The sequence below is a fragment of the Perognathus longimembris genome, chromosome 11, assembly GCF_023159225.1.
Source record: "Perognathus longimembris pacificus isolate PPM17 chromosome 11, ASM2315922v1, whole genome shotgun sequence".
Lineage (NCBI taxonomy): Eukaryota > Metazoa > Chordata > Mammalia > Rodentia > Heteromyidae > Perognathus > Perognathus longimembris.
The window spans coordinates 59,609,231-59,636,711 of record NC_063171.1 but is presented as its reverse complement, the minus strand read 5'-3'; the positions used below and the strand labels follow the sequence as shown (position 1 = coordinate 59,636,711).

The 27,481-nt window shown below is 58.4% G+C and overlaps 3 protein-coding genes across 4 annotated transcripts in view; 1 reads left to right on the top strand and 2 right to left on the bottom strand.

The window, feature by feature from the left end:
* Adora1 (adenosine A1 receptor) overlaps window positions 1-7,282 on the top strand; it is a 32,009-nt gene extending 24,727 nt beyond the window's left edge. For both annotated transcript variants that reach the window (XM_048357478.1, XM_048357477.1), the window contains exon 3: window positions 5,448-7,282. In XM_048357478.1, coding sequence (XP_048213435.1) covers window positions 5,448-6,090 — 643 coding nt within the window. In that variant the 3' untranslated portion in view covers window positions 6,091-7,282. The remainder of the gene's footprint in view (window positions 1-5,447) is intronic.
* A 330-nt stretch (window positions 7,283-7,612) lies between these two features.
* On the bottom strand, window positions 7,613-15,419 carry Mybph (myosin binding protein H). Its single transcript, XM_048357817.1, is given in 12 exon segments — window positions 7,613-7,889; window positions 8,308-8,360; window positions 8,891-9,077; window positions 9,216-9,352; window positions 10,358-10,517; window positions 11,114-11,253; window positions 11,399-11,594; window positions 11,812-11,900; window positions 14,066-14,233; window positions 14,945-14,957; window positions 14,959-15,080; window positions 15,179-15,419. Coding segments are annotated over 11 exon segments (1,410 nt in total). The 5' UTR covers window positions 15,360-15,419; the 3' UTR covers window positions 7,613-7,889; window positions 8,308-8,343.
* A 3,937-nt stretch (window positions 15,420-19,356) lies between these two features.
* Chi3l1 (chitinase 3 like 1) lies at window positions 19,357-26,141 on the bottom strand. The gene is made up of 11 exons (XM_048357748.1): window positions 26,053-26,141; window positions 25,805-25,834; window positions 25,098-25,299; window positions 24,653-24,709; window positions 23,869-24,019; window positions 23,104-23,225; window positions 22,350-22,473; window positions 21,218-21,400; window positions 20,184-20,300; window positions 19,858-20,001; window positions 19,357-19,820 (listed from the first exon to the last, which is right to left on the bottom strand). The coding sequence occupies exons 1-10, from the start codon at window positions 26,075-26,077 to the stop codon at window positions 19,861-19,863; spliced, it is 1,152 nt and encodes a 383-aa protein (XP_048213705.1). The 5' UTR covers window positions 26,078-26,141; the 3' UTR covers window positions 19,357-19,820; window positions 19,858-19,860.
* Window positions 26,142-27,481: the final 1,340 nt, after the last annotated feature.

Genomic DNA, 27,481 nt, shown 5'->3' with positions numbered 1-27,481 from the left:
GTGGCCTGCAAGGCTGAACTAGGCCCCCGTCGACATTCTTACTTCTCCTCCTCATTTCTGCTGCCACGTGGCCTCCACACAGCTCCTTGAGTTGTCTTTTGAAAGCAGAGATTGAATCGTATTAGTCCTTGGCTAGAAATGAGGTTCCTCTGGGTAGAATAAACCCCGGCGCCGCTGCCGTGGTCCTGTCTGTCCTGGGTGACCTGCCCTGCCCAGGCCTTTGACTCGGCGGCCTCTCGGGGGCAGGTCCTCCATGGTGGTCTTGCTTTGCTCCTCAGATCTGCCAGGCTCAGCGTGGTCCATGCCTTCTGTGCAGCGCCTGCCAGGCTCTGCCCCAGACCTTTGCCTGGCTGGCCGGCCAACTGACAACCACTTAGCCGTTAGCTCTGTGTGAGCGATGCATCCCGGCCATCACTGGCTCTCCTGTGGCTCTGGAACACTCCAGACATAGGTCTGTGCATTCTGGAAGGTTCTGGCAAATTGGTTTGTGACTCTGTTGCCTGCCTCGGAGCAGATCCTTCATGTGAGCCTGTTCTGTCAGTGTTACCAAATCCGAGCCTGGTTGCTGGGCCAGATACACACTCCAGGAGTATCTCCTTAATGAATGGAAAGGAGAGCCCCTCAGCCCGCTGATTCCCAGTGGGAACACGCGGCCATCGACCAAGGCTTTTAGGTTTATTTGTGTATTTTTGTGGTTCTAACTATGGCACTCAGGGCCTCATGCATGATGGGCAAGCACTTTACCTTGAACTTCCTGGCGGCCATTAACTGCCCTCAGCAAGTGCACTGAACAGACCAGTGTGACCGCTTGTGGGCAGAACTCCTGCTCTGTGTAGCTCCATCCTCTGCTCAGGACATGCCGTCCCTCCTTCTCCACCTCTCAGCCCCAGAGCCAGCCACGTCCAGCATGGGCTTGGGACGTGAACTCACCTCAGTCTTAAAATCTCTGTCTCCATCAGTGTCTCTGCCTTGCTACTGCTTCAGATACCAAGTCTTTCCAAGGTGTCACCGTCAGTAAGAAGATGCCCACTAACTCATACTACGGAGTTAGTGTTTATCTCTTGGCTTTGGAGAGTACTACACAGAGAGAACAACTCAACCCAAAGGAATGTCTCGCTGGTGGATTCTCTCCACCATGAAGGAGTTCCCGGAGACTGCCCCGATTCCTTCAGCTTTATCTTTTGGGCTTTTTCTGTAAGACAGGGGTTTTCTATATGGTCCACGCTGGCTTCCCTCCTACCTCGGTCTCCCACGTGGTTGATCACAGGTACGCGCTACCAGACCTGGTGGGAGACCCTCCGTCACAGCTTTCTAACAGGTACTCCCTTTCCTGCTTGTCTGTGGAGGTGCGTACGGTTGGGGTTCATGCCCCCACTGTGTGAGCCTGGGCTTATTATTCCCAGCACGGCTTCTGGTGGGGCGGGGGGAGTGAGGGCTTGGGCCCCGACTTGGGAGCGAGCTCTCCAGGCGGTGAGCGTGCGTTCTGTGCCCCCATCCTGTGGGTGCGTCCGTCCACCTTCCTTTCCCACGTGCTCCCGTGCGGGCCTGCGCCCAGCCTTTCCCACCAAGGAGAAAATAGCAAGGAAAACAGATGAAGGCTGATACCCTGTGCTGCAGGTCACCTTGAGGCCCGGCCCTGGAGGAGCCCCAGGAAAGCTTTAACCCCGGGGGCTCTGGGCTGTTGGGAGAGGGAGGGATGGGTGGGGGGAGGGGAGGAGGAGGGAGGTACCTTTCTGGCGACCAGTGGCTTCCTCTCTCTCTCCCACCCAGGACACCGTCTGTGTCCACCCGGTCCTGCTCTAGGCGTGACACGCGCCTGCCCGGGCTAGACCCTCGGTTCCCAGGCTGTTGGGCGGCTGCCGTAGCCGTCTCCTTGTCTCCCTGTGTCGCTGGGTGGTAACGTCCTTGGGCAGAGAGCAGAGGTTCCTGTTTTATTTATTCATTTATTTCTATTTTGTGCCTGTACTGGGGCTTGAACTCAGGACCTAGGCACTATCCTTTAGTTTTTAATCCTCAAGGCTAGTGTGTTCTACGACTTGAACTACAGCTTCACTTCTGGCTTTTTTTTTTTTTTTTGCCATTTTATTGGAGATGAGAGTCTCACAGAGTTGCCTGGTCCTCAGCTCCCAGGCTCCGGAGTAGCTAGGAATCCAGGGGTGAGCCGCCAGTGCCTGGCCTGGGGTTCCCATTTGAAAGCTTTTAGGCAAGGGCGATAATCCAAATGGGCCCTGATCTGGATGGAGATCAGGGCTTGGAGTCAGGCGACGTGAGCAAGCGCAGTTCCTAACCTGCTATCGACTGTGCTTCCTGGAGGGGGCGGGGAGAGGGGATCACCTGAGACTTGGCTGGGAAAGGGCTTTGCAAACCATTAACGGGATACAAACTAAAGTTGTGCTCCACACACAGTGGTAGGGACAGAGCACCTGGCCCGACCCGACGCTTCCTGCTACAGCCTCGGCCCCCTTTGCTTCTGCGGAGGCCTACCCTGGGGACGCGTTCCCATGGTCCTCCCGGGGACAGTCATGACCATGTCCAGCGGAACGCGTCCCTGGGTCTTCTCCTTGGATGCATGCGCAGAACTTTCCTTGTCTCCTGCAGGACAGCAGGAGGAGGAGCCTGAGGTCATCAGGAGCCAGCCTCTAGCCAGGGATCTCCGCAGTGTGCAGGCTGGGCTTGCTGAACCCCTGGGGTTACTGGGTTATGCCAAGCGCTGTTTGTGTGGGAGCTGGAGGGCTGAGAGCTGTTACGGAAGATGGGTGGGTGTCTACAGAGCGTTTGCACCCTTATGTCTCCCTTCATCCTCACCCTCGGAGGCAGAGCTTTGACACAGGAGGAACCACCGAGTTAGCACACTGCAGACCTGGGTCCCACCTTTGGGTCTTGTGGCTTTCAGCAGATACAGCAGCCTGGACTTCCTCCGAGGACAGGAGGCGAGGGACTGGCCCCCACCCCCCCACACCCCCCCGCAGCAGGAGACAGGGAAGAGGCAGTTTTCCAAAGGTTTCGAGACCTCAGTTTCTCCATGGAAACGGTGAAGAGACTGTGTCTGTGGTCCCAAAGGTCTATTTCAGGCTGGCGCTCTGCTGCTGAGCCACGCCCCCAGCCTTTAGTTCTTCTCTTCTAGTTAGATCGCCCTCCTGCCCTCCTTCAGTTCCCGTCGCCTGTAAGCAGCAGGTAGGTTTGGATGGGCTGTAAAGGGGTCTAGAAGGCTGTCTTCCCAGGGTGCAAAGGCCCTTCAGAGTCATCACTGAGGAGAAGGCTGCAGATTCCCAGGCCCAGCCCCCTCCCCGCCCCCTGTACCCGCCCCACGGGCCCTGGAGCTGTTTGCTGCTCAGAAGAGTCCTCCATCTCTCTCAGAAGCTGCACTGGAAAATAACAACTGGGCAAGCTCTAGCTGCTCTGCCAGCCCTCAGCACCGCGCTGGGCAGGACGCGGCCCCGGGTACTCGCGCCAAGGCCAGCGTGTGGGCTGAGGAGGGCATGATGGCTGGCTGCCGGCTGGGTTGCTTTCATGGGAAGTGGGAAGTCTCTGAGATACGACGAAAACCCTCAACTCTCAGAGAGCGGGAGGCGGGACAGCCTCGTGTTCTGTGTCAGCCATGTTTTATGCCTTCTGTGGATGCCTTGATATTAAAAAAAAAAAAAGAAAGAAAGAAAGAAAGAAAAGTCGGAAGAACCAGGCACAGTGGCTCAAGTCTGTGATGCAAGCCACTTGGGAAGTGGAGTTGGGGCTCACCATGCGAAGCCAGCCCAAGCATGAAACACTGTGAGACTCCATCGCCACCAGGAGGTGGGCAGGGTGACGCATGCCTGCTGTCTCTGCTGCAGGGGAAGCAAGGTGGTAGTGTGTGCCTGCCATCTCCCCCCCCCCCCACCATGACATGGGGAAGCATAAATAGGAGGATTGCAGACCAGGGGTTCCCAGGCATGAAGCATGCGTCTACCTCAAAAAATAACGAGTTCAAAAAAGGGGCTGAAGGTGTAGTTCAAGTGGTATAGTGCGGGCCCCAGTACTGGGAAGAAGAAAAAGTTCCGGATCTTGGTCCTTGATGTTAACCTGCTTGTTCCCTTCAAGAGTCCTATGGTGACGTATGGTTGTCTTATTTCCTTGCTCTTCTGTCCTGGATCTCTGCACTGAAGATGTGAGCTGTGCAGGGGCTGGCTAGAGATCTTTTATCTCATTCTCAGCTCAGTAGCAGTGCCTGGCACAGAACACACTGCGTATGCCAGGCACCAGTGGCTCACGCCTATCATTGTGGGTAGCTACTCAGGAGCCTGAGATCTGAGCTAAAAAGCTAAGGAACAGGTACAGGCCCAGAGTTCAAGCCCTAGTACACACACACACACACACACACACACACACACACACACACACACACACAGAGCACTAAATAAATGCTTGCTGATAATGCACCCACACACGCGTGAGTGAAATGGGTGCACATATCTAGCGCTGAGTAGGTGCTTATGAATACCAGCTTAGTCTCTGGAGAGTCATTCCTGTAGGGAGTTCAGGGTTGCTGGGGCCAACCCCTTAGGAGAAGGGCACTGCGGGGACTGGAGGGAGTACGGGAGGATGGGGGGAGGTAGGAGATGGGGTACTAGCAGGAAGCATGGGACAGGCCCAGAAGAAGGGGCGGGAGGGAAGGTTGCTGATGGCAGTGTTGACAGCATCCCCATGAAAGGCGTTTGTTAATCACCTGGCTGTTGTGGAAGCCAGGATAGTGCTGCCAACTTGGGCACGTGTCCAGGCCATGTCCAGATGTTTCCTCAGCTGTCAGCTGCTGGTGCCTGCCCAGCCCACCAGGGCTGCCGTGAGCAATGAGATAACCAATAGGATGTGCTAAGCAATGGTACTTTGGTTACTTTTTCTCTCTTCCTTTCCCTCCCTCCCTCCCTCTCTCTTTCTTTTTACCTGGAATTGAACTCAGGGTCTTCCCTTGCTAGATAAGCACTCTACCACTCCCATGCTCCCTTGTCCTTTTGCTTTTCCGTTTTGTTTATCACATAGAGTTTTGTACTTTTGCCAGGACTGGCCTCAGAATGAAATCCTCCTGCCTCTGCCTCCCAAGTAACTAGGACTACGGGCTATGATACTTGAACTCAAAACCTTGCAGTTGCTAGGCAAAAGGTCTCTACCCTGGGAGCCACAACTTCAGCCCTGGTTATTTTCTTAAAAGTTCTAAAGGAGGCCTTTTATTATTAATATTTATTAATTATTATTATTATTGTTATTCCAAATTCCCTTCTTCTGGAGAGCTGCACCGGGACATTACAAGCTCCGCCCTAAATAATCTTAGGTCCTAAGACTCTGCACACACACACACACACACACACACACACGTTCTCTGGGCCCTGGATCGGGAAGCAGCCTCCTTTTTGGGGGGGTGGGGGAGGCCTTAAGGCAATGAAAGGCAGCTCCCACCACCCTGCCGTTCTCTCCCGCAGGTACAAGACGGTGGTGACCCCACGGAGAGCAGCCGTGGCCATCGCCGGCTGCTGGATTCTCTCCCTCCTGGTGGGCCTGACCCCTATGTTCGGCTGGAACAACTTGAGCGAGGTGGAGCGGACCTGGGCGGACAATGGCAGTGCAGGGGAGCCGGTGATCAAGTGTGAGTTTGAGAAGGTCATCAGCATGGAGTACATGGTCTACTTCAACTTCTTCGTGTGGGTGCTGCCGCCGCTGCTCCTCATGGTTCTCATCTACCTGGAGGTCTTCTACCTGATCCGCAAGCAGCTCAACAAGAAGGTGTCCGCCTCCTCGGGCGACCCCCAGAAGTACTATGGCAAGGAGCTGAAGATCGCCAAGTCGCTGGCCCTCATCCTCTTCCTCTTTGCCCTCAGCTGGCTGCCGCTGCACATCTTGAACTGCATCACCCTCTTCTGCCCCACCTGTCAGAAGCCCAGCATCCTCATCTACATCGCCATCTTCCTCACGCACGGCAACTCGGCCATGAACCCCATCGTCTATGCCTTCCGCATCCACAAGTTCCGAGTCACCTTCCTGAAGATCTGGAACGACCACTTCCGCTGCCGGCCGGAACCGCCCATCGACGACGATGACCTCCCTCCAGAGAAAGCCGATGACTAGACCGCCCTCGGCACCCCAGCAGCCCAGCCCTCCCGTCCCCACGGGCCCACGGCTCTCCCCCGAGCCTCTCCCCAGCTGGGGGCTGTGCTGGGTGGGCTCCGGGGAGGATGTTGAGCTCCCCTCCACAGGGAGCGACCCCCACCCCCTGCACCCCGGGGGGCCGCGGGGAGGTGTGGGAGGGCAGGCCGTGAGGAAAGCGCCGCCCTGCCCTCTGCCTGACCCTCTCAAGAGCAGCCCGGCAGCGGGCCCTGGGTGCCTGTCCGTGGCGGCGCCCTTGGGATGGAGAGGATGAGGGGGTTTCCACGGGGGGGTCACGCTTGGTAGATGCCGATCACCCAGGGATCGATCTTGAGTTGAGGATTGCTTCTGAGGTGAAGGAATGAGGGAGACTGGGGGAGGTCCTGGCTTTGCTTTCTCTCCTGGAGCAGCAAAGGGTCAGCAAGCAAGGAGGCTCAGTTCCCACCCGCAAGGAACCCGCCGCCATGCCGGTGCACACCTTGCTCTGAGCAGCCCAGACTTTACGCTTGGGAGAGGCAGCGAGCGGGGCCCGGAGGTAATTTCTCACATCTGCCCTTGGGCAGAAGCAGAGCTTCTGAGCCCCTGGGCAATGAGTGTGGTATGGTAAGTGCTGACCTCCGTCGCTAGGGGGCAGCACCGAGTCCCCCCCCTTGTGGGCCTTGCAAGTAGGCTCTGGTGTCACTTCCTGTCACCTGGGCCACCTAGCTCCACCAGCCCTTAGTGACGGGCCTGCATGCTCCTCCGTGACATGGTCTCTGCTGCTACTGGGTCAGATAGAGAGAACCCGAGTCACCCCAACTCTTGGGAGCCCTCTGAGCTCCTGGACTCAGTATGGCTGGTGGGAGCAGGCCAGAGGAGATCACCTCCCGATGGTGTGGAGAGAGTCTTGCTGGCCTAAAGTTCAATATTCTAAATGCCCCTGGTATTTAGCTCAGTTTTCAAGGGCTCTGGAAGCTCTGCCGCAGACTCTGCTTAGGTCTTTGGGGGTCTGGGCTAGGACCGCCTCATCCCCTGTCAAGGCGGGCAGGGGAGGGAGGGGATTGTTATACTGACAGGTCCAGAGTGTGAATAATTACTCTAGGCCCAGATTCCAGGCCCTGCCCTCTGTCCGGGATGGGGTGTCCCTGGCTCTCAAGGGAGCCCCATGTGACTAATAAAAGACTGTGAACCCTCATGGTGAGCAGACCCCTGGCATCTACCCCCATCGCTGGCCGGAGGTAACAGAGAGCCTCAGCCGAGGAGATGCAGTGGTGGGGGGTGGGGAGAAGCTGGGGAGGGGCCGGGTGGAGGCAGTCAGAGCAAGATAACTATTGTCATAGCTACCCACTTGGGGTAGCAACCCCGAATCTGAAGCCAGGCCGTGCACATGTCCAAGAAATGCCCCAGGGCATCTTGAGACACCCCCCCCACCTCCCACTGGCCCCTCCCAGTGGTGGCACATTCAGAGGCCCCCTCATGGGGACACAGTGCCACCCCTTTCACGATGACACTGCCACAGAGGCCCCAGGCTGTAACACCACACACCTTTATTCCAGTACTTCTCCCCCGGCACGCAACTCTGCAGGGTGCTCCAATCCCTGTCCTCTGGGGACTTCCTTGGACCCCACGAGGCCTAGCCTGGGGCCTGCCAGGCACACTCCTGGGGTTCTGGACTCCAGCTTCTGGCAGAGGGAGGCTAGCGGGTACCAGGAGCCTGCAAGCGTCTGACGTGGCTATGGAGCTCTTGGCATCTGTAGGGCTTCATTTTCAGCCATGGGAGGCGACCCTCAGGCCGGCAGGATCTGGAGAGAACATTCGCGAGCTCAGGCACATGACCCAAGAAACAGCCAGGGGGTCCCTCTTCCCTTCCTAGACCACCCTCCCTCAGAGCTGTGTCCTTCACAGTTCCAGACACTTCCTCATCTGGAGCTTTAGGACCACCAAGCGCGGGGAGGAGGGCCTTGTTCCCACTTTGCTGGTGAGGAGGCAGACTCATGCTTGGGGTCACCCAGAGCAAGGACTAAAGCCTCTGCTGGGACTGCTGGCTGGGCCACCCCTTCCGGACCTCACCCGCATCACTCCGCCCTGCATCGAATGCATGCTAGTTGTCTGTGAGGGCAGATTGTAGCCATTGCCTCCTGCCTTCCCATTTCCACCCCACCCCTGTTCCCAGTCTCTCCCGTGCTGCCCCTGGCCGTAGCAGAGGATCTAGCCACTTACTGTCTGCTCATCCTCGCCTTCTTCTGTCCTGGCTCTTCAGTGTGTGGCTGAGGCTGGAAGAGATCCCACAGGTTAGAGCTTGGGGAAGATAGGAGGAGACAGGAGGGTCAAGGTTCAAGGTCACAGTCAGCCCCCTCCCCTGCCCCCATGGACCACCCTCTTACTTGGAAAGTTATTCACTCAGGTTGACCGCTCTCCTTATGACCTCTTCCTTCCTGCTTTACCTTTTGTTGGTGGTGGTAGGGGGGTTGGCCTCAGGACCTGGGCGCTGTCCCTGAGCTCTTTTGCTCAAGGCTAGTGCTCTGCCATTTTGAGCCACAGCTCCACTTCAGATTTTTTATTGGTTAACTGGAGATAAGAGTCTCACGGACTTTCCTGCCAGGGCTGGCTTTGAACCTCGATCCTCAGATTGCAGCCTCTTGAGTAGCTAGGGTTACAGGCGTGAGACACCAGCACCCAGCTGCTTTACATTTTTAACATTCTGCTATGCCTTGTCTAGCTCCCAGGAGGGTGAAGGTGGGGGTGAAGGTGGGGTGCCGTGGGGTGGGGAAGTGGCCCCCCTGGAGAGTGACTCTTCTCTCACCCTTGACCTCCAGCCGGCAATCCACCGATGCTTCCCCCAACACATTGATGGCCTTGCAGGTGTACACCCCGGAATCAAAGGGGCTGGGTCTCCGGATGGTCAAGGTGCAGATGCCTTGGTCAGAGAGGGCACGGTACTTGGGGTCACCCTCAATGTTCATCTTATTTTTCATCCAGATGATCTTGGGCTGGAAGTGCGGTCAGAAGAGGTACAGGTGATGCGGGCGCGGGTAGACAGGGACCTGGCTCCCACGGGCCACTCTCTGGGGATCTATCAACGCTCCTGCCCCAGCCGGCCCGCCAGCCCAGGGCGGGCCCCTCCTCACCTTGGGTGAGGCGCGGACGCTACAGAAGAGCTGTGTGCTGTAGCCAGGCGTGGAGGTGTGGTCAGCCAGCGGCTGGGTGAACGAGGGGGCTTCCGAGAAGTCTCGTTCAACAAACCCTTGAGGCTTGGCAGCGATATCTGGGTTCAGGGAGAAATGCGAGGTTACAGGGGTAGAGAAGACAGGCACCGTCGCTGTGGTTACTAAGAACGTCAAAGAAGCCGAGGAAAGCCGAGGGGAGCAGAGGTGGTGGGGGGGGGAGGGGGTATGAGCAGAGGGCAGTGTGGGCTGGCGGACGGAGAGCAGAGCAGCCTCCGCCACATTTGTTTCATTTATTTGACTGCCTTCCTTTATTATTATTATTGTTTCAAACAAAAATATCTTCCAAATCCTGTGGTGTTCAAGAGTGCAGCTTCGGGGCTGGGAATATGGCCTAGTGGTAAAGTGCTCGCCTCGTATACATGAAGCCCTGGGTTCGATTCCCCAGCATCACATATATAGAAAAAGCCGGAAGTGGTGCTGTGGCTCAAGTGGCAGAGTGCTAGTTTTGAGCAAAAAGAAGCCAGGGACAGTGCTCAGGCCCTGAGTCCAAGGCCCAGGACTGGCAAAAAAAAACAAAACAAAACAAATGAACAAAGAGTGCAGCTTTCAGAGCTGGAGAGCCTAGATCTATTATAGGGTAGTGGAGAGAAGGCGTAGAACTTAACATCGATCCAAAAGGACCAGGCACCTGTTGGAGGCATTAAATACCAACTCTCCCTCCCCATCTCTGTGTGGTCTTGTCTCGTGCGCCGGGAGGTTTGTGCTTTTGCACACTGAGGGGCTTTTGCCCCTCAGGCTGGTCTCCAGGGACACCGCACCTGAGACTCGAGGACGGTGCTGATGTCGCATCCACACGCGTGTTTAGAATGAGGGCACAGCCTCCCAAGAGCCGCAGCTCACGCCGCCATCAGCCGCGTGTGTTACCTTCCACACTGTGAGTGTGTGCGTATGCGTGCGTGTGCACACGGCCGTGCAGGAGAGGAGGGTGGCAAATGTTCCAGGCGAAGCCCAGAGGGAGGCTTGTGCGGACACCGACGAAGAAGACGTGGACACCAGGTGAGACTCCATCCCTGGCCCGGTTTCCCAACGGAGCCGGAACCCACCTGCCTTCCGGATGTGGGCCAGCTCCTTGGTGGTGGCGGCCGAGTCGCTGAGGCCACACAGGTTTTCTGAGAAGACCCGGAAGGAGTAGGAGTTGCCGACGATGAGGTCGGAGATGGTGCAGCTGGTGGGGTGGTAGCGCTCCAGCACCGTGAACCATTGCTGTGGGGATCCCGGCCTGTCACCCTCCACGCTCACCCCGGCCTCCCCTCCCTGCTTCCCCAGCTAGACCAGAACCACCTAGCGTGGGGCCCAAGGGGCGTGGAAGTGGGAGGAGCAGCTCCCGGGCCACTCAGATGAGCTCTCGGGTGCTCATTGCCCACAGAGCCCCCTGAATCAGAACCTGCATTGATTATATACGGATTAAGACTCCCCGTAACCCTAGCTACTCGGGAGACTGAGATCTGAGGATCACAGTTCCAAGCCAGCCTGGGCAGAAGAGTCTATGAGACTCTCATCTCCAGTTAACTAGTAAAATGCTGGACAGGAGGCATGGCTCACGTGCTAAGAGCACGGGCTGGACAAGTAAGCAGAGCAAGCACGAAGACCTGAGTGCAAAATCCCAGTACTAGCCAAAAAAGAAGAAGAAAAAAATCCAGAAACAACTCCAGAGCTCAAAGTCCTCCTTGTAGGCTTCAGAAGGAAACGGGGGCATCAGCCTTCAAGAGTCTTGCCCAGGTCCACACAGCGCTGAGCGAGACAGGCCTTCCGGCCTCTCTGGACACTTCCTCCCAGCCCCCGGCCCCTGCCCGCCTTACCCCTGACTTCTTGTCCGCCTTCTGCACCGTGTAGCCCAGGAGCTCCGTGTTGCCTGTGTCCTGGGGAGGCGTCCACTCGATGTTAGCGTTGCAGCCCCACACATCCAGGATCTTGATACTGCTGGGGGGCCCGGGCTTCTCTGAGGACCGGAGTGGAAAGGGAGGCCCGCGTGTGGCATGGTCCCCACACGGAGCTGACCTCTGCTGTGCGCCCCCAGTCCCCATCCCAATCCTGTCAGCCAGGAGCTCCTGGTGAGGCAGCCTGGTGGCCCCTGGGCCCCGTACCGATCACCAGGATGTCGATGGCGGCCTTGGCCTCCAGGCCTTCCAGCCGCACGGTGAGCTCATAGCGGCCGGAGTCGGAGCGCTGGGCAGAGCGGATGAAGAGGATGGAGTCCTGGTCCCCGCTGCGCACATTCACCCGCTGGCTGTCCAGGGCATTGCCGTTGTGGGTCCAGGAGGCCTGAGGCTTGGGCCTCCCCTGGGGGCGGGATGATTGGGGTGAATACACCAGCAGGTGCCGGCCCCCCGTGCCCTCCCAACACCCAGGGATGTCAGCGGGGCTGAAGCCACAAGTGGTGATCCTACTAAGTGGCCCCGGTCAGGGTCCCCATGGCATTTCTGGGGTTCTCCTGACGCCCCTGAGACTGGTAGGTGGTGACCCACACAGGCTCCCAGCTGGGTGCAGGCAAGCCCACCTGGAAGGGGATCTGCAGATTGACTGCCTCTCCCACGTGGCGGATGTAGGTCTGACGGAGGTGGCGGGGGACACGGATCTTGGGGTGTTCTGCATGAACGAGCGTGAAAGCCCAGGCTTAGCGGAGGCGTAGGACAGCCCGGTGAGGGCTTCTGAGGCCGAGGAGGGCTGCAGACCAGGCGGGAGGGCCCCTGGGTGCGTTTGGTCAGCCTAAGGCTCTCGGTGCTATGGCCGAGGGCCCCAAATCCCTTAAGGCCCCCCGGGGAGCTGAGAGGCAAGAGGCTCCGGGGAGGTCAGGACCTCCGTGGTGTGAACTGGTAGGCATGTCGGGCACTCCCTTGGCACCTCAGCCTTGCCAGGCTGGGATTTGCCCTGACACCCGGGCATTCTCAAGCTCCAGATGGGCCTGCTGGCTCTCTGGCTCCCCCGGAGGGAGGGGGATGCTGCACCTGTCCGCCTGAAGGAGAGGAGGGAGCAATGGGGCTTCCAGCGAACCCATCCCGTCCCTGTCAACCCTCCTTGCCCCCCCATCCCCCAGCGCAGAGCCTCAGCCTGCCTAATCGAGGCCAGAGCAGGTGCACCCCTACTCCCCCCGTCCCTTTCACAGCGGACAAGTCCTTCTTGAAGTCCTGCTGCCGGCCACCTGAGGGGGTGGGAGCCATCTTCCTGACCATCATCACGTCACCTAACCAGGTGTCTGTGGACAGCGCTACCGAAGTGGCTGCGGGCCGCTGTCCCCGGGGGAAGGGGCTGCTGGGGCCAGGATGGAGCCTCCTTGGTGGCGAACAGGTGGCGGCAGTTGGTCAGTGGCACGCAGGGTGGAGGAGGAGAAGGAGGAGACAGTGAGAAGGAACACTGTGTCTCCGAGGATTAGCTGAGCAGGCACTTGGCAGGGGGAGCGGCAAGCGTGGAATGCCCCCGGGGCAGCTGCCGGAGGTCAGGAATGCCTGGCAGCTCCAGGTGGCCCAGGAAGGACAGCTGAGGAGCCTGGATCGGGCCCCTGCCCTGCCCTGCCCTGCCCAGGAGTCTGACTATTCCCCACTTATTTACAGCCTCCCCCCCTCCCTTTTCTCTCCAGGAAATCCCCTTCTCTCCTGCCAGAGGAATTTTAATGGAGCAGAGGGTGCCGAGCAGGGCTGGCTCCTCCGCTGGGCTCACGGGGCTCTGGGGGAGAAGGTCCTGGCTGCTCCCAAGCAGCCAGAACCAACACAGCCATCCTGTAGTTTTATATCGGGCTGGGCTTTTGCAAACCTCCAGAGCCCGCATTCTGCAGCCTAGGCGGCAGGAAGAGTCTTGGGTGGCCATCAGAGTCGGGGACCATCACTGAAAGACCAAGTGACCTCAAGGGTGGCCCTGGGCCCTTGAGGATCTGCTCTTCCCTGCCAAGACATGAGGTTCTAGAGCCTCGTGACGCTCAGGGTGAGCGGCTCCTTGACGCCAAGCTTGCCCCCTCTGGGGGCCATGGTACCCTCTCCTTCTGGGTGCCTTGTTCAGAACTGTGGGGGGCAGGGCCTGACTCCCTACTGTGGGAACAAAAAGGAAGATGGAGGAGGCCTCAGGCCACCTGCTAGCCTGTGTCTCTCTTCACCGGGGGGGGGGGGGGGGGGGGGGGGGGGGGAGGGGGGGGGCTGTGTTGTCCCCAGAGACCTGAGATCAGACCCAATGACTCACAGCCATTAACAGACTGAAACCTGACCAGCTTGGGGGGGGGGGTGTGGTGTGAGGGTAGGACAGAGGCTAATGCACCCTGCAAATAGAAATATTAGCAATAGGCTCAGCAGCTGGCACCCAGGTCTCCTGAAAGGTGCTGGCCGTTGGGGATGAGAAGCCTTCTAGGCCCTCTTCTTGTTCCCATTAGAGTGATGGCACACAGAGGTGGCAGGCGGGCCTTCACTCCCTTCCAGAACCTTCAAGCCCCAGCAAATGGGCAGAGGTGAGCGCCCACAGCAGCTGGAGGGATTAAGACTAGACAAGGAGAGGAAGAGCAGATGGCCTCTTAGCGTGGGGACCGTGGGGCAGGTGAGCAGGGAAGCTGAGCTTCTGCCTCTGGCTGCAGGAAGCGTGTGGCCTGGTTCTTGGGCGCTAGGCCCTCTGGGAAAGGCGTCCGCGGTCTCCAGGGGCTCCGTGGTGCCAAGGAGCGTGGGACTTTCTGAAGGCAAGGCGCGTGACCCGCAGCTCCTGCCCCTGAGTGGAGTGGGGGAGCAACTCTGCACCCCGAGGCTTCCCCAGCGCGTGGGGCTGAGGAGAGGATTTACCGATGATCTCCCGGATGTGGACGGGCTGGTCCAGGACGGCTGGAGGCCCTGCCCCGGCGGAGCTCACCGCGGCCACACGCAGGAAGAACTTGTCCCCGAGAGGCAGGTTCCGCACCGTCTGCTGGGTCACCATCATGGGCCGGGCGTTCACGGGCACCCACTCGGAGGCTGAGGGGGGTGGGGAGCGCATGAGACCCGGGCGTGGTGGCCCGGGCCCCCTGCTCCCCAGTGTTCATCTTCACCAAGTCTGCCCCGCTCTTGGGCCTTGATACCCTCGGCTCCTCTTCCCTGACTTCTTAGTGTCAAAGGTCATCAAGGATAACCCGAAGTTTGAGTGATGGAATGGTGGCCAGAGAAGGGACCGCCTAAGCCCAGAGAGGACTGGACACATTGATGAAGTCACACAGCAAGGTAGGAATGGAGACAGAGAGTGCGGTCAACTGCCTGTCATGGAGGGGGACAGGGGCAGCAGGCACGGGGCCAGGTCCTTCCTTCCACTTTTCCTCACTGTCTCCTTCTGTATGGTCTTATAGTGCCTCTGCTCCCCACTTTTTGCTTTGCCCTACCCAAGCAGGGTCCCTCAAGATCCAGCACCTCCTTCCTTCCCTTCCCATCAGGGCTGTGCCCAGTCTCTCCCCCCCCCCCCCCGCCTGCCCCCCCCCACCCCCGCATCTTTCTGATACCCAGAGGCTCACAGGAGCGGTGTGGACTTGGGGCTCCTGGACATCGGGAGGTGGCCATGGAGGAATGACTCGTCTATACAGTTCCCTCCGCATCTCCGGGGTGCCCTGCCCATCTGCGGGGGCCGGGCCCCTCCCGGCTCCCCCTCTCAGCCCACTGGCGGGGCTGGGCATGTGCAGGGCTGAGCCACACGCTCACCTCCCTCTCGGCGGGGACTCCAGCACATAGCCCTGGATCCCCAGCCGCCCCAGGTTCTCGGGGGGCTCCCAGCTCACGGTCACGGAGTTGTGGCTCACATCCTCCACGGTCAGCTGCAGCGGGGCGCTGGGGACATCTGGGGAGAGGCCAGGGTGAGAGGAAGACGTTCACGGCCGGGAGTCCCTCCCCGTATGCCTGCCTCCTCCCTGCCCCGCCTGCCCTGCCTCCAGTCACCTTCACTGGGAGGTGCAGGCCCGGGGGCCGAGGGGGTGGCAGCTGCCCCGGGCTCCGGATGCTGCTGCTCCCCAGGGGCGGCTGTTTCTCCAGGAAGCTCCGTGGCAGGCTCCTTGGCTGGTTCAGGCACTGTCTCCTGTGGACCGGGGACGGGGGCCTCGGGGGCGGCTTTTCCTGTCATTGCCCAGCTGGCTGGGGGGGTCAGGCCAGAGTGTATGGGGGGTCAGTAGCGGAGGGGCTGGGCCTCCAGGGTGCCCGGGGCACCTAGGCCCTGGCTTATATAGTCAGAGGTGGCCCCACCCCTAGTAAACCATTCCCAGCTGTGGGGTCAGGTCAGGCAGGGGGACAGGGTGGGGAGGTGCCCAGGCCAGGAATAGCTCTGGGGGAGGATCTGCAAAGGCCCCTTCAAGAGCTTGCTCCTCGCCAGCACCCCGAGCTGCCCTCCCAGCCAGGGTGCTGCTGCCCGGGGGGGCGGGGAGGGCACCAATGGGTGACTGGGACATGACCAGGACCTGTGCCAGGGTTGGGGCCACGAAGACAGCTGCCACTTGGAGAAGGACATCGGTCAGCTCTATGAGTCTGGGCTTCACGAGGCCACTAAGGCCTGGGGCTACGCAGGCTGGGGGCCTGGGGCCCAGAGAGCCTGATCCGGGGGTCCCTTTAGGCACTCCCAGCTCTGTCTTTACAATCTCCATTGCCCTGATGCCCACAGCCCCTGGGGACTCTCCCTAGGCTGTGTGAGGTTGAGGGTCCTAGAGAAGGAACTGGGGTACCCCAAGTAGAGACAGAGCATCATAGCTTGGGTGAATATAAACAATAAAGATGGATGTGCTTATGGTTCTGGAGATTGGAAAGTCCAAGAACATGGCGCCCACATCCAGCAAGGAGCTTTGTGCTGCGTCCTAACATGGCCAGCAAGACCCGAAGGAAACTGGCTGAATAACTCTTCTTTAGGGACCCACTGTGGAGACAAGAACCCACTCCGCTGATAATGGCATTAACCCATTCGTGAGAACAGTGCCCCTTGGCCTAACCACCTCTTTAAAGCCTGGAAAGCAGCACTCTGTAACTCCCAGCTTTTTGGTGGCCTACCATAGTCGTGGGCTCGGATTGTCCCAGGGTGGGGAATGAAGCAAGTATGGCCAAATTCCTGCTCATTGGTTCATTCATTCAGGAAAAGGTTGGGACTGGGCTGGGCACTAGGGACTTACAAATGTAGTCCTAGCTACTCGAGAGGCTGAGCTTGGGAGGATTGCAGTTTGAGGCTAGCCTAAGCAAAGGAAAGTTTTCTAGATCCTATATCAACCAGTAGCTGGGCATGGTATGTGCGTCTGCCATCCCAGCTACATGGGAACCAGAAATGGAGAACACAGTCCAGGTTAGCCCACAGTCCAGGCTAGCCAAGGCAAACAGCAAGACCCTGTCCAACTGGAGCGGGAAGAAGACGCGTGGTTCAAGCGGTAGAGTGCCAGCCTTGAGCGAAAAGGCGAGCCAAAGGGTGAGGCCCTGAGTTTAAGCCCCGGTACAGGCCCCAAAATAATAAATAAGTGATCCTCACTAGACACTATGTTGAAAAATGAGCCGTTTGACTTGCTGGGGGAAGGGAGTTGGGAGGGAAAAACCTGGGGTGGGGGGGGGAAACGAGAGAAGAGGTGACACTGTTCAAAATGAAATGTATTCATTACCTGACTTGTGTAACTGTAACCCCTCATCACATCGCCTTTACTATTAAAAAAAAAAAAAAAGTAACAATGAGTAACGAGAGGGAAAGTGTACAGGAGGCACTGGCCCTCGCCCGCCTAGTAAGCAGGAAGCTCCGAGGTCAAATGCGAGTACTGCCCAAAACAAACGGAGACAGTGCTTAGATCGGTAATAGCTTAAGATCCCGCGAGGAGGGGGCCGTGCTAAAGCTCTCGCTGCGAGTGTGGATTGGAGCGCTGACTTCCCCAGAAACGCTCTGGGTGAGCCCCGGGGGTGGAGGTGTTGCTGCGGGGCGGGGGGAAGGAGGTGAGCACCTGCAGCAGGTCCAGGCGATGTCAGAACACAATGTGGATGCAAATGGCAAGTGTTGGCTATGTTCAGCATGGCTGAGTGGAAGTGGAAAAACACACCCATCCCCAACCCAGGCTAGTGCAAAGAGTGTGCACAGAGGGCAACCCCCAAAGGAGAGCAAGGCCATGGTCAGCCAGCACAAAGGGCCGCACGTGACCACCGGTGGAGGGACAGGCTTCCGGGGGATCACCAAGGGCTTATTTTCTGCCCTCCATCCATAATAACAAACACATTTTATGGGCTCTTTAGCGTATAGTGTATCCTACAGCTTAAAAATAAACAAATATTGCCAGGCTCTGTGACTCACATCTATAATCCCGGCTACTCAGCAAGAAGAGATCTGGAGAAAAGCTGTTTGAAACCAGCCCTGGTTAAAAAAAAAAAAAAAAAGTGCAAGACTCCATCTCAATCAGTAAGGCAGGCATGGTGCTACATACCCGTCACCCGAGCCTATCATAGAAACAGCTAAAGCAAGAGAGTTGGGGATGTGGCTTGAATGGTAAGATTACCTGCTTAGCAGGTTTGAGGCCCTGAGTTCAAATCCCAGTACCACCGACACAAACAAATAATAAAAAAAATCAGCAAACGTAAGTTATTTCTGGTTCCCAACAGCATCCAGGACTTGCCCCTTCGGGAGCAGAGGTTCCCTCTGAATCGTGCTGCGGGGAGTGACAGGTGAGGGCCAGCACCGTGGCCTGGGTGCCCGTGGCCTCTGCCAGGTGACTTCGTGTCCTGCTGATCAGGCCCTGGGGACATGATCCTTGGTGTCTGACTCTGCAGCTATAAGCAAATGTGACTAACTCGGCAGGACCCTGAGTCAGCCTGGAGAGCCTGTCCCAAGCTCAGGGGGGGTGGGGTGCGGGACGGGGCCCGCTGCCCGTGGGGGCTCACAGCCCTGGCTCTGGAGGCCCCTGCGTGGTGGGGCAGGCAGTGGGCAGGCCCCGTGGGCAGCCATGACTTTGACGTGCCAGGTCTCCCTGAAGGCGCTGGCCAGGTTCCTTGCCTTCAGCAAGGAGCTGCGACCTTGGCGTCGGCTGCATGCGCCCAGCTCCAGTGGGCTCAGATTGCAGGGCAGCAGGTTACCATTGGCGTCCCCACCCCTAAGACCAGCTCACGATGGTCCCAGGTCATAGATCCACCCGGCCCCGGGGGGGACTTAGTTCTTTAGAATCCGCGTCTGGGCTGGTTTGGCTAAAGTCGTGCCTGGGTCCCTTGGCAGGTCTCAGCAGCTGGGGCGGGGGCGGGGCGGGGGGCATCTCCGCCACGAGGCAGGCTTCCGGGGGGCCACTAGAAGGCCACCCTCCAGCACGGGGGGGGGGCGGGATTGGGGGCTCAGTGTGCTCTAATCCAGCCCCGGGGGGCAGCTCCCACCACCTTCTAGAAGACATGACATGCTAGAATTGAGGAAGCTGCTGGCCCTCATGAAATGGAAGCAGTTGATTTCAACAAGAAACTTGATTGGGAGATCCGCCTGGCAGTGACTTCAATGTCTCTGAGACCACGGATCCCGCTCAGGGGAAGCTCGAGGCAGGCGACTCAGAGGACGCTGCTCCTGTGTGGGCTCCCTGGGGGCCCAGCAGAGGACATGGTGGCCCTGTCCCTGAAAGTTCAGGGCTCCCAGGCCTCAGAGAGGAGAAGCTAGCAAAGGCAGGGGAGCTGGGTGGGTATGGCGCTGCGCACCTGTCATCCTAGCCACTGGGGGGGCGGGGTAGGAGGATTGCTGTCTGAGGCTGGTCCAGGCAAAGATGGCAGGGACCCTATTTGAAAAACTAAAAGCAAAAGGTGTGGCTGGAGAGCTTGCCTAGAATCCGGGGCCTGATGGCTCACGCCTGTAATCCTAGCTACTCAGGAGGCTGACATGCGAGGATCACAGTTCAAAGCCGGCTCAGACAGTGAGGCTCTTATCCCTAGCTAACCAGGAGAGAGCCAGAAGTGGAGCTGTGACTCGAGTGGTAGGAAAAAAACAAAACAAAAAAACCAACCAAAAGCTTCAAACCCCAAGACCAGTAGAGAGAAGAAAAAGACAAGGAAGGAGGGAGAAAGAAAAAGAAAGTAGAAAGGTAAGAAGATGGGGGCAATGAGCCCAGAGGCCCAGTGTACCCACCGAAATAGAAGCACGGGGCACCTGCTGTGGAGCCGGGGTTCTTTATTGAGCAGCTGTGGAATCAGGAAAGGGAAGCAGGATGGGAGGCGCGATTATGTTCCCAAGTGGAGGTTTCAAGTTGAGCTTTGCAGGGGGTATAATTAGTATGGCCACCGCCTCTCCTGGGATGCCGGCCTGCAGGGTGACACGGCTTGCCAGATGGTGCCCTTTGATCGGAGCCCTGGGGGGTGAAGGAGCTGGGCAGCCACCTGCGGGGGGGGGGGGGGGGGGGAACGTCCCACTCCTGTGTCCTACACCGGGTGGGTGCGTGAGGCCCTGGCTGACCCCACAGACCCCAGGCTGCCTCCCTGACCCTCGGGGCTGAGCTCCAAGCTCAGTGCCGTCTGGGGCCCTCTGCATGGTGTCCAAGGGAGGGAAACTGAGGCTCAGCTGGGGGACAGAGCAGGGCAGGTGATCTGGATCCTGGCCAGCCAGAGCCGGAGGACGTGGGGCCTCCTTGGCCTCCGCGGTGCGGCGGGAGGAGCGGCTAGGCCGCAGCGAGCGCGTCCTTGACGGCCTGGGTGAGCGGGAAGCGTTGGTTCTGGCCGCAGAAGGAGCCCCGGAAGTCATCCAGATCGAGGGCCCACACCATGGCGCCTGCCAGATGCCTGTTTTTCAGGTACTGCACCTGGGTGGGGGGGGGGGGGACAGGTCGGGGGGAGGACTGGGTTCTCTGGGGCAGGGTGCGTGGAGGGGAATGCGCTCCCACCGGAGACCCCGCAGCCAGCCCTGGAGCCTGGGATGGAACCTGGCGGCCGGCAGCAGGGCCTCCTCCCCCTCCGCGCTGGGCGCGGCCTGGACTAGGCCTACCTTGCTCTTGATGCTCTGGATGTCATCGTACCCCACCCACTGGTTGCCTTTGGTGGCGTAGGGGACCTGCTGGCCGAGGGCTCTGTGAACTGTCGCCCCGTGGAGGAAGTCGCAGACCTGAGCAGAGAACAGAGCCGGGGTCATGGGTGGGTGGGGGGACGGGGATATGGCAGACCACCCGGAGAAGCCATTCCCCCAATCTCCTTCACGTGCTTCCGCCTGTAGGCCTCCACTCGGGCTACATACAGGCTTGGTGCAAACTTACGAAAACCAGACGCAAATGCCCCCTGAGTTCAGGTGTTGTAGCCAGAAAGATTTAAGGCGTCTGATTACCTTCTCCAAAACAACACTTCTTTCTGGGAGTCCTGGGTTTTGAACTCGGGACCTTGTGCTGGCTAGGCAGGCATCCCACCACTTGGGCCACAGTTTTGGTTGGTTTTTAATTATTCCTTAATCGTACTTGGTTTTTGGAATAGGGTCTCACTGTGTAGCTGAGCCAGCCCAGACCACAGTCCTCCTATTTGCACTCCCCATAGGAGACGACAGGAGGGTGTTCGCTGAGCTCAGCTTTTTATTGGCGGAAATTTTTTTTTTTTTGCCTGAGATGGCAAATTCCAGTCCTTATGGTCTCGGCTTCCCACGTAGCTAGGATTACAGGCATGCACCACTGAGCCCTGACTGCCACCTCCCTCCCAGGCAGGGAGGGCTGAGCCAGGCCAGAACGGCAGAGGCTGACCCAAACACACGCTTTGCCTCTTGGCCATTACTCATTTCTAGGCTGAAAGGGAGATCGACCCCAGCTCCGTGGCTAGAGGAATATTCTGGAACTTCGGTGGTGCTACTGCCTTGCTGGAGACTTTGACCTCCTTTCATCTTCCTCAGGGATTGTAAGCCGACAGAACATGGTTGTGTTCCCAAAGGAGAAACGGCGGAGGTGGGATACGAGGCTACCCTTCACTGGTGGCTCCTGATGGCGTTGGAGAAGTCCTAGCACCTCCCCCCCTCCCCCCACCCTCCCACCCCCGGTCCATTACCTCATAGTAGGCGAGGGTCCCTTCCTCCTGGGTGTAGCGGCCTGCTATTCCTGGCCCCGAGATTGGAGCCCCGATACCGGTCTCAGAAGAAACCAGGGTGAAGCTCTTCCCAAAGGTGGGGATGCCCATCACCAGTTTGTTGGCTGGGGCCCCCAGCCTCAACATGTACCCCACAGCAAAGTCCTGGGGGTGGGGGGGGCAGGAACAAGGAGGAGCGGTGAGCAGAGCAGGCGGTGCGTGAATGGAATGGGGAGATGACCTTCCCCGTGAGCCTCGCTGCCTGCCCGGGTGGGTACAGTCACGCGTGCACCTGGCGTCCTGGGCTCCTCTAGGAACCAGACGCCAGCTTCAAACCCAATTTTTTTTTTTTTTTTTTGGCCAGTCCTGGGCCTTGGACTCAGGGCCTGAGCACTGTCCCTGGCTTCTTCCCGCTCAAGGCTAGCACTCTGCCACTTGAGCCACAGCGCCGCTTCTGGCCGTTTTCTGTATATGTGGTGCTGGGGAATCGAACCTAGGGCCTCGTGTATCCGAGGCAGGCACTCTTGCCACTAGGCTATATCCCCAGCCCCTTAAGTTGCATTCTTGACAAACCCCTTTCGGGCACAGGAAGGGGTCGTCCTTGTGTGACAGATGCAGAAATCCAGTGACTGGCGCAGGATGCATGGCAAGGGAAAGGTAGGCTGAGGCTAGACTCCCACCTCTCAGCTGCCTTCCCTGGGTTCTCTCCGGAGGCCGCATTCCCCGAGCCGTGGAGAACGCAGAATGGTGGGAGGGGGGGGCGGGCTCCATTTTCCCATCTGTGAAATGGGACTCCTGGCCCCTCCCTGCCTTGCAGGACTGTCCTGGGGCTTGAACTCAGGGCCTGGACACTGTCCTTGAGCTTTTATGCTCAAGGTTAGCACTCTACCACTTGAGCCACAGCGCCACTTCTACCTACGCCCCCCCCCCCCACACACACACACGGTTAACTGGAAAAGAGTCCTATAGACTTTCCTGCCTGGGCTGGCTTCAAACTGTGATCCTCAGTTCTCAGCCTCCTGAGTAGCTAGGATGACAGGCGTGAGCCTCCAACGCCTGACAACGTGACCGGGTTTTGTGCTCCCCTCCCTGCTCCTGTCTTCCAGGTACCCACAACATTGCTGAATCTGTCAGGACTGGCATCCTGCTGGCCCCGGAACAGCGGGCTGTGATGCCCTGCGGTCTGACGCCAGGCTCCGTGGAAATCGTAGGCCATGATGCTGATGAAATCCAGGTGTCTGGGGGAAATTAGAAAAGCCCTTGGCCTCACACCCAAGGCCCTCGGCAGGATGTGAGCAGGGTACAGACAGCTGGCGGACAGGCCGTGAACCCAAAGGCCAGTTGTCCAGTGCTTGCTGTCCTGGCTGCTGGCCTAGCTCCCTTGAGTTCCACTGGGATGGGGCCCTGGGTCCCAGGAGCACCCTCGGGGCACGATGAGCTGCTGAGTGAGGCCCCAGCTCACGTCAGCTCGGCGAAGCCGGGCTCCACCGCTCCTCAGCCCTCCACTCCCCGCGTGCTGGTCTTGGTGAAAACAGACTTAAAACTGCACGGACAGTCACACTAGCAGGGCAGGCACCGGGACCAAAGGCTGGAGGTGATTGGGGCAAAGGGACAGCACCTGGTAAGCTTCATTAATTGGGGGGTACAAATCCGAACCGCCTCCCTGCACCCATGCGATCCGTTTAAGAATACCCTCCTGGCGTTCTAAATGTCACTGGGTTTCTCCCTTCCTGTCCATGCGCTTGGAAAGACCCACATGGCTATTGGCAGCACAGACTCACACACAGAAGTCTGGTCTCCTGGATCTTCATCGGATGCTAGGGCAAGGTGGAGGAAGGAGGGGTGCAGCCCCGGGGCAGGGGACTCACTTAGCTATCTGGGCAATGTTATAGCCACTGTCGATGACGACTTTGCCTGCGGACAACGCTGCGCTGAGCAACAGCTGCTCCTTTCCCGGCTGGACCTCCTTTGTGAACTCGGCCTTCATTTCCTGGGTGGGAGAAAGGCAGGTGAGTAGAAACGGCCGCGGCGACACGGGAGAGATTCGCAGAGAGGCCAAGGCCTCTGACCTTCACTGCTTGCTCTGACCTCATCCTGCCTAAGGCTCAGTGGTTCCCAACTAAGATTCCACCATGTTCTTCTGAAGATAGGGTTTGTACCAAACCCATCTCAAGCCTCATGGCCACCCATCAGCTCCCCCTGGCCTGAAGGGGCTCTCAGAAGACTGGTTGATGAGGTGGTTTCCCAACACGGCTCTGTCTGCGCTTTGTTCTACCTGGTGCATGAAATCCAGGGGGAAAGGGGATTGATTCTGGTGGTGTCCACCGTTGGTTAAACTGTCCATTTGGCCCCTGGCACCTGGCCATGCTTGGGCTGTCCCCATATCCAGCCCAGCCCCCCTGCACATAGTGCATGCTGGGTAGCGGGGAGGAGGAGGGGGGAACGGACAGAGTGGGGTTGAACAGCAGACAATGGACGCTCCATCAAGTGGGAAGTGAGGGTTGGGCACCTGCGCAGTCATAGCCTACACACACACACACACACACACACACACACACGCACAGCTTCTAACTCACCCCACACCCTGACACCTGCCCACCCTCCTCCCTGCCTCCTCTTGAGCTGCCCAGCACCTTGATCAGGGTGGTAAAATGCTGCTTGTCTTTCGGTCCGGGGTAGAGCCAGGCCAGGTCCAGCCCATCAAAGCCATGCTCCCTCAGAAACGTGGGCACAGACCTGATGAATGTCCTGCGTCTCCGGGTGTTGGAAGCGATCCTGGAAAACCTAGGACAGAAATCACCCGGAGTGTGTTCAACATGAAGATGCAGGTGCCCTGGCCTAGCGGAGGGGTTTCCCGGCCCTGGGGAGCAGGGGCTTTGAGTCCTCCAGCTCTGGTGGGCCTGACTGGGACAGCACCAAAGTCCAGACACAAGAAGCCCCGTGTGCCTGGAATCCACATGGCCCCCATTTGCACATCTACTTCTGGCAGGTTCTGACGTCACTCAGTGCTGTCCCTAAGTAGGGTCAGGTCATTCCGCACAGGGCTGTTGGGAGGATTACCTGGGGAATCGGTGGGACAGGGCAAGCACTCAGCAGGCAGGATTTATGATGGCATGTCCGCCCTCCTTCCAAGACCTTGTGTCAGCTCTCTCCACCCCAAGGCGTCCTCCCAGACCCCATGTTTTCTCCCCTACTCTTTCTGGCTCTATGACAACAGCCCTGGAAATTCTTAGTGTTAAGGGTTGAGATGTAAGAACATGGGCAGGCAACAGAAGACCCGTGTTGATGGCTGTGTGCCTCGCAGGAAGTCCCTCTGCCTCTCTGGGCACTGGTTTCTCAAATATACAGAAGTGTATTTAGTCCCCTGTGTCTGGCCAGTCTAGAGTCATTGTCCCCTGCTCCAGCAATGGGTCCTACCTTTGGGAGCCAAAGTTCCATCCTCCGACAGACAGGAGAGTCTTCAGATTGGGGTTCCTGTGGGGCAGGGAAGAAGGGCCGGGGTGGAATGAGCGCATGTGTCAGGGAGGCCATGGCCGGTTCCAGCTGGGGGTGAGAGGCTGGGATTGGCTCTGGTGTCTTCCTATCTCCAGATGCAGTGCTTTGGGCAGGTCCTCAGAATTTAGCTGCCTGTCCTGCCTCCCCGTTGGAGGGGCCAGTGAGGAGCAAGGCGGGATCACAGAGAGATGCCCCTTGCCCTGGGAGCTCCACGGGCCTCCTGCCTCTTATCACCCCAACACTGCTGGGACCCCCATCTTCACCACCTCCTCCCACCTAAGCCCAAGGCCTCCCATTGTCCACCCGGAGGGCGGAGCTGCCCTCCCCTGGGGCGGGCCCTCCCGTCCTGGCCAGCCCACAGCCTGACCTGGTTTTGAGCGCGTTGAGCATGCCGTAGAGGGTCACGTCATTCCACTCCCAGATGTCAATCTCATTGTTGCTTATGTTGGCGAAGCTGTAGATGATGTGGGTGCAGAGGCGGTGGTCGATGGCATCTGGGAAGCAGCTCCCATCCCCTTCCCGGTACTGGGACCAGTTGGTGTAGTAGCAAACCAGCTTGTAGGCAGCGCCTGAGGGAGAAATCAGGGTGGGACCCCGGTCTCCGGTGGAGTCCTGGCTGAGTACCAGTGGGGTGTGGTGGTGAACTGGGAGGAAGGGGGGTGATGGGCAGAGTTGTGAGCAAAATGAGAACTCAGTACCTGACACTTGTGCTCATTGGCTGGTGCTCTACCAAGTAAGCCCCACCTGCAGCCCCCAAAATGATTGATCGTTGATCTGGACAGCTCCTGGGAGTGGGGCCCACGGGTGGCTAGCCAAGGCCTACCCTGCAAGGGAGCCTTTGCAAGTCTGTTGTTTCGAAAAAGAAATCCAAATATGAAGAGTAAAGAGTAATGAGATAAATTCCCGGGTGCTCATCATCTTGGTTTAACGAGTACGAGTATTTCCAAGCGTTTGAGTCATAGAAGGGACTGGAAGCGTGTTCCTCTATGCCAAGAGCTCTTCCCCCGTGGCCCTGAGCCCACAGCCCACTCCAGGAGTCAGAATGTGGAGCTGGGGTGGGGGTGGGGTACTTACAGCACTGGAGCAGCACCAAGACCGCAAAGCCTGAAGGGAAATCCAGGGTCAAACTCCACGCAGGTGCATCCATCCTTCCTGCCCCCTCCTCAGGCAAGAAAGCCCCTGATACCAGGGACACTAGCCTCTTCCTTCCCCCTCCCTCCCCCCTCCTCCCCCCTCCCTCCCCCCTCCCCACGGCCTGCTGTCTGGACCCTTCACCCCCTCCACCCCAGCCCCATCCCGTTGGCCTTGACCAGCCCAGAGACCTGCGGAAGCCACCCTGGGGCCCATCCTGGCTGTGCTGTATGCCTGGTGTCCCCTAGCGCCTGCAAGCTCCGGGACCTTGCTGCCTAGACAGGGCCTCTTCCCTGGGCCCCTGCACTTCCTTTTTATATCATCCCACCCCACCCGAATCCCCACCCCACCCCCCAACCATAGCCCCACACGGGTCCTTTACAGGAACTGAGCTGTGTGCCAACCCCCAGGCTGGCAAGCAGAGGTGGAGGCAGTCTGTGGTCCACTGGTGGATTGAGAAAGTCTGGAGTTTTGAAAACTTTGGGCCAGGCCTTCCTAAAGCACCTGCCAGCAGCATGGCCACCCAGCCTAATCGGGGGGGGGGGCACGGTCACATTATAGGGGGTCCCCAGATATGCCTTGGCCACATTTCCAAAGCCTTCTTCCTGCTCCTTCTTCCCTGGCTGCTTGTGTCTTTCCGGTAGCTCCCCAGCTTCTCTGGCAGCGGCTACCTGTGTTCCCAGGCCTGTTGCCAGGTTGATGCTGGGCAGAATGGAGTTATGTAAGCCACAGCCCTGGAACAAGGCTGCTATTATAGTGCCTGCTTGGCTGGCCCTCCCCTTACACGCTCTGTCTCTACACGGTCCAGTCTAGGGCCAGAGAACCTAGGGGCTGAGTGGGCATGTACCTACCCCCTCTCTTCCTTTTAGCAAGGTATGTGCTGATTACCAAGTGGGAAAGAAGCCAGGGAGAGAAATTTCTGAGAATGTTTGAGGCCTGGTACTTGCTCCTCTTTTCTAAAATGCCTGCTAAGAGGACTGAGAGGATCGGTCCAAGCCTGGACCACGGTCAAGTACCACAGACTAAACCCAGGAGTAAACTAGGACCAGGAGCAGGGTACAGAGCGCCCCCATCAGGGAGGAATGGGAAGCAGCCCTTCCCCAGGCCATGGCAAGAGCAAGAGCCCTTCATCTTGTTGGGGGCCCTGGTGTCTGTCTATCCCCTGTACCACAAGCACAACCACAACCACAACCAACCACACAAAGCATGTCTTAAGGAAGCTCTGCGTGGTTTGGCTCCTGTTTCTGAGTCCTTCTCTTCCTCCTTTTTCTTGTCCTCTTCTTTCCCCTCCCCCTCCCCCTTTGCCTCCTCCTTTTAAATTGTTTTGGCCAAAGATGCAGGACAACCCCATTCTTTTTTTTTTTTTTCCAGTCCTGGGCCTTGGACTCAGGGCCTGAGCACTGTCCCTGGCTTCTTTTTGCTCAAGGCTAGCACTCTGCCACTTGAGCCACAGTGCCACTTCTGGCCATTTTCCATATATGTGGTACTGGGGAATTGAACCCGGGGCTTCATGTATATGAGGCAAGCTCTCTTGCCACTAGGCCATATTCCCAGCCCCCCATTCTTTGCATACTGTAAATTAATTGACAGTGAGCGAAATGTTTAGAGCTCCAAGAACCA

What these genes read in the sequence shown, in the direction of transcription:
- Chi3l1 (XM_048357748.1), bottom strand. Translation starts at nt 26,077, where the DNA reads ATGGGCCCCAGGGTGGCTTCCGCAG. An exon ending in CTGACAGATTCAGCAATGTT is followed by an intron (nt 21,401 to 22,349) that starts GTGGGTACCTGG and finishes CCCCACCCCCAG; the next exon opens with GACTTTGCTGTGGGGTACAT. An exon ending in TCCAGAGCATCAAGAGCAAG is followed by an intron (nt 20,002 to 20,183) that starts GTAGGCCTAGTC and finishes CCCCCCACCCAG; the next exon opens with GTGCAGTACCTGAAAAACAG.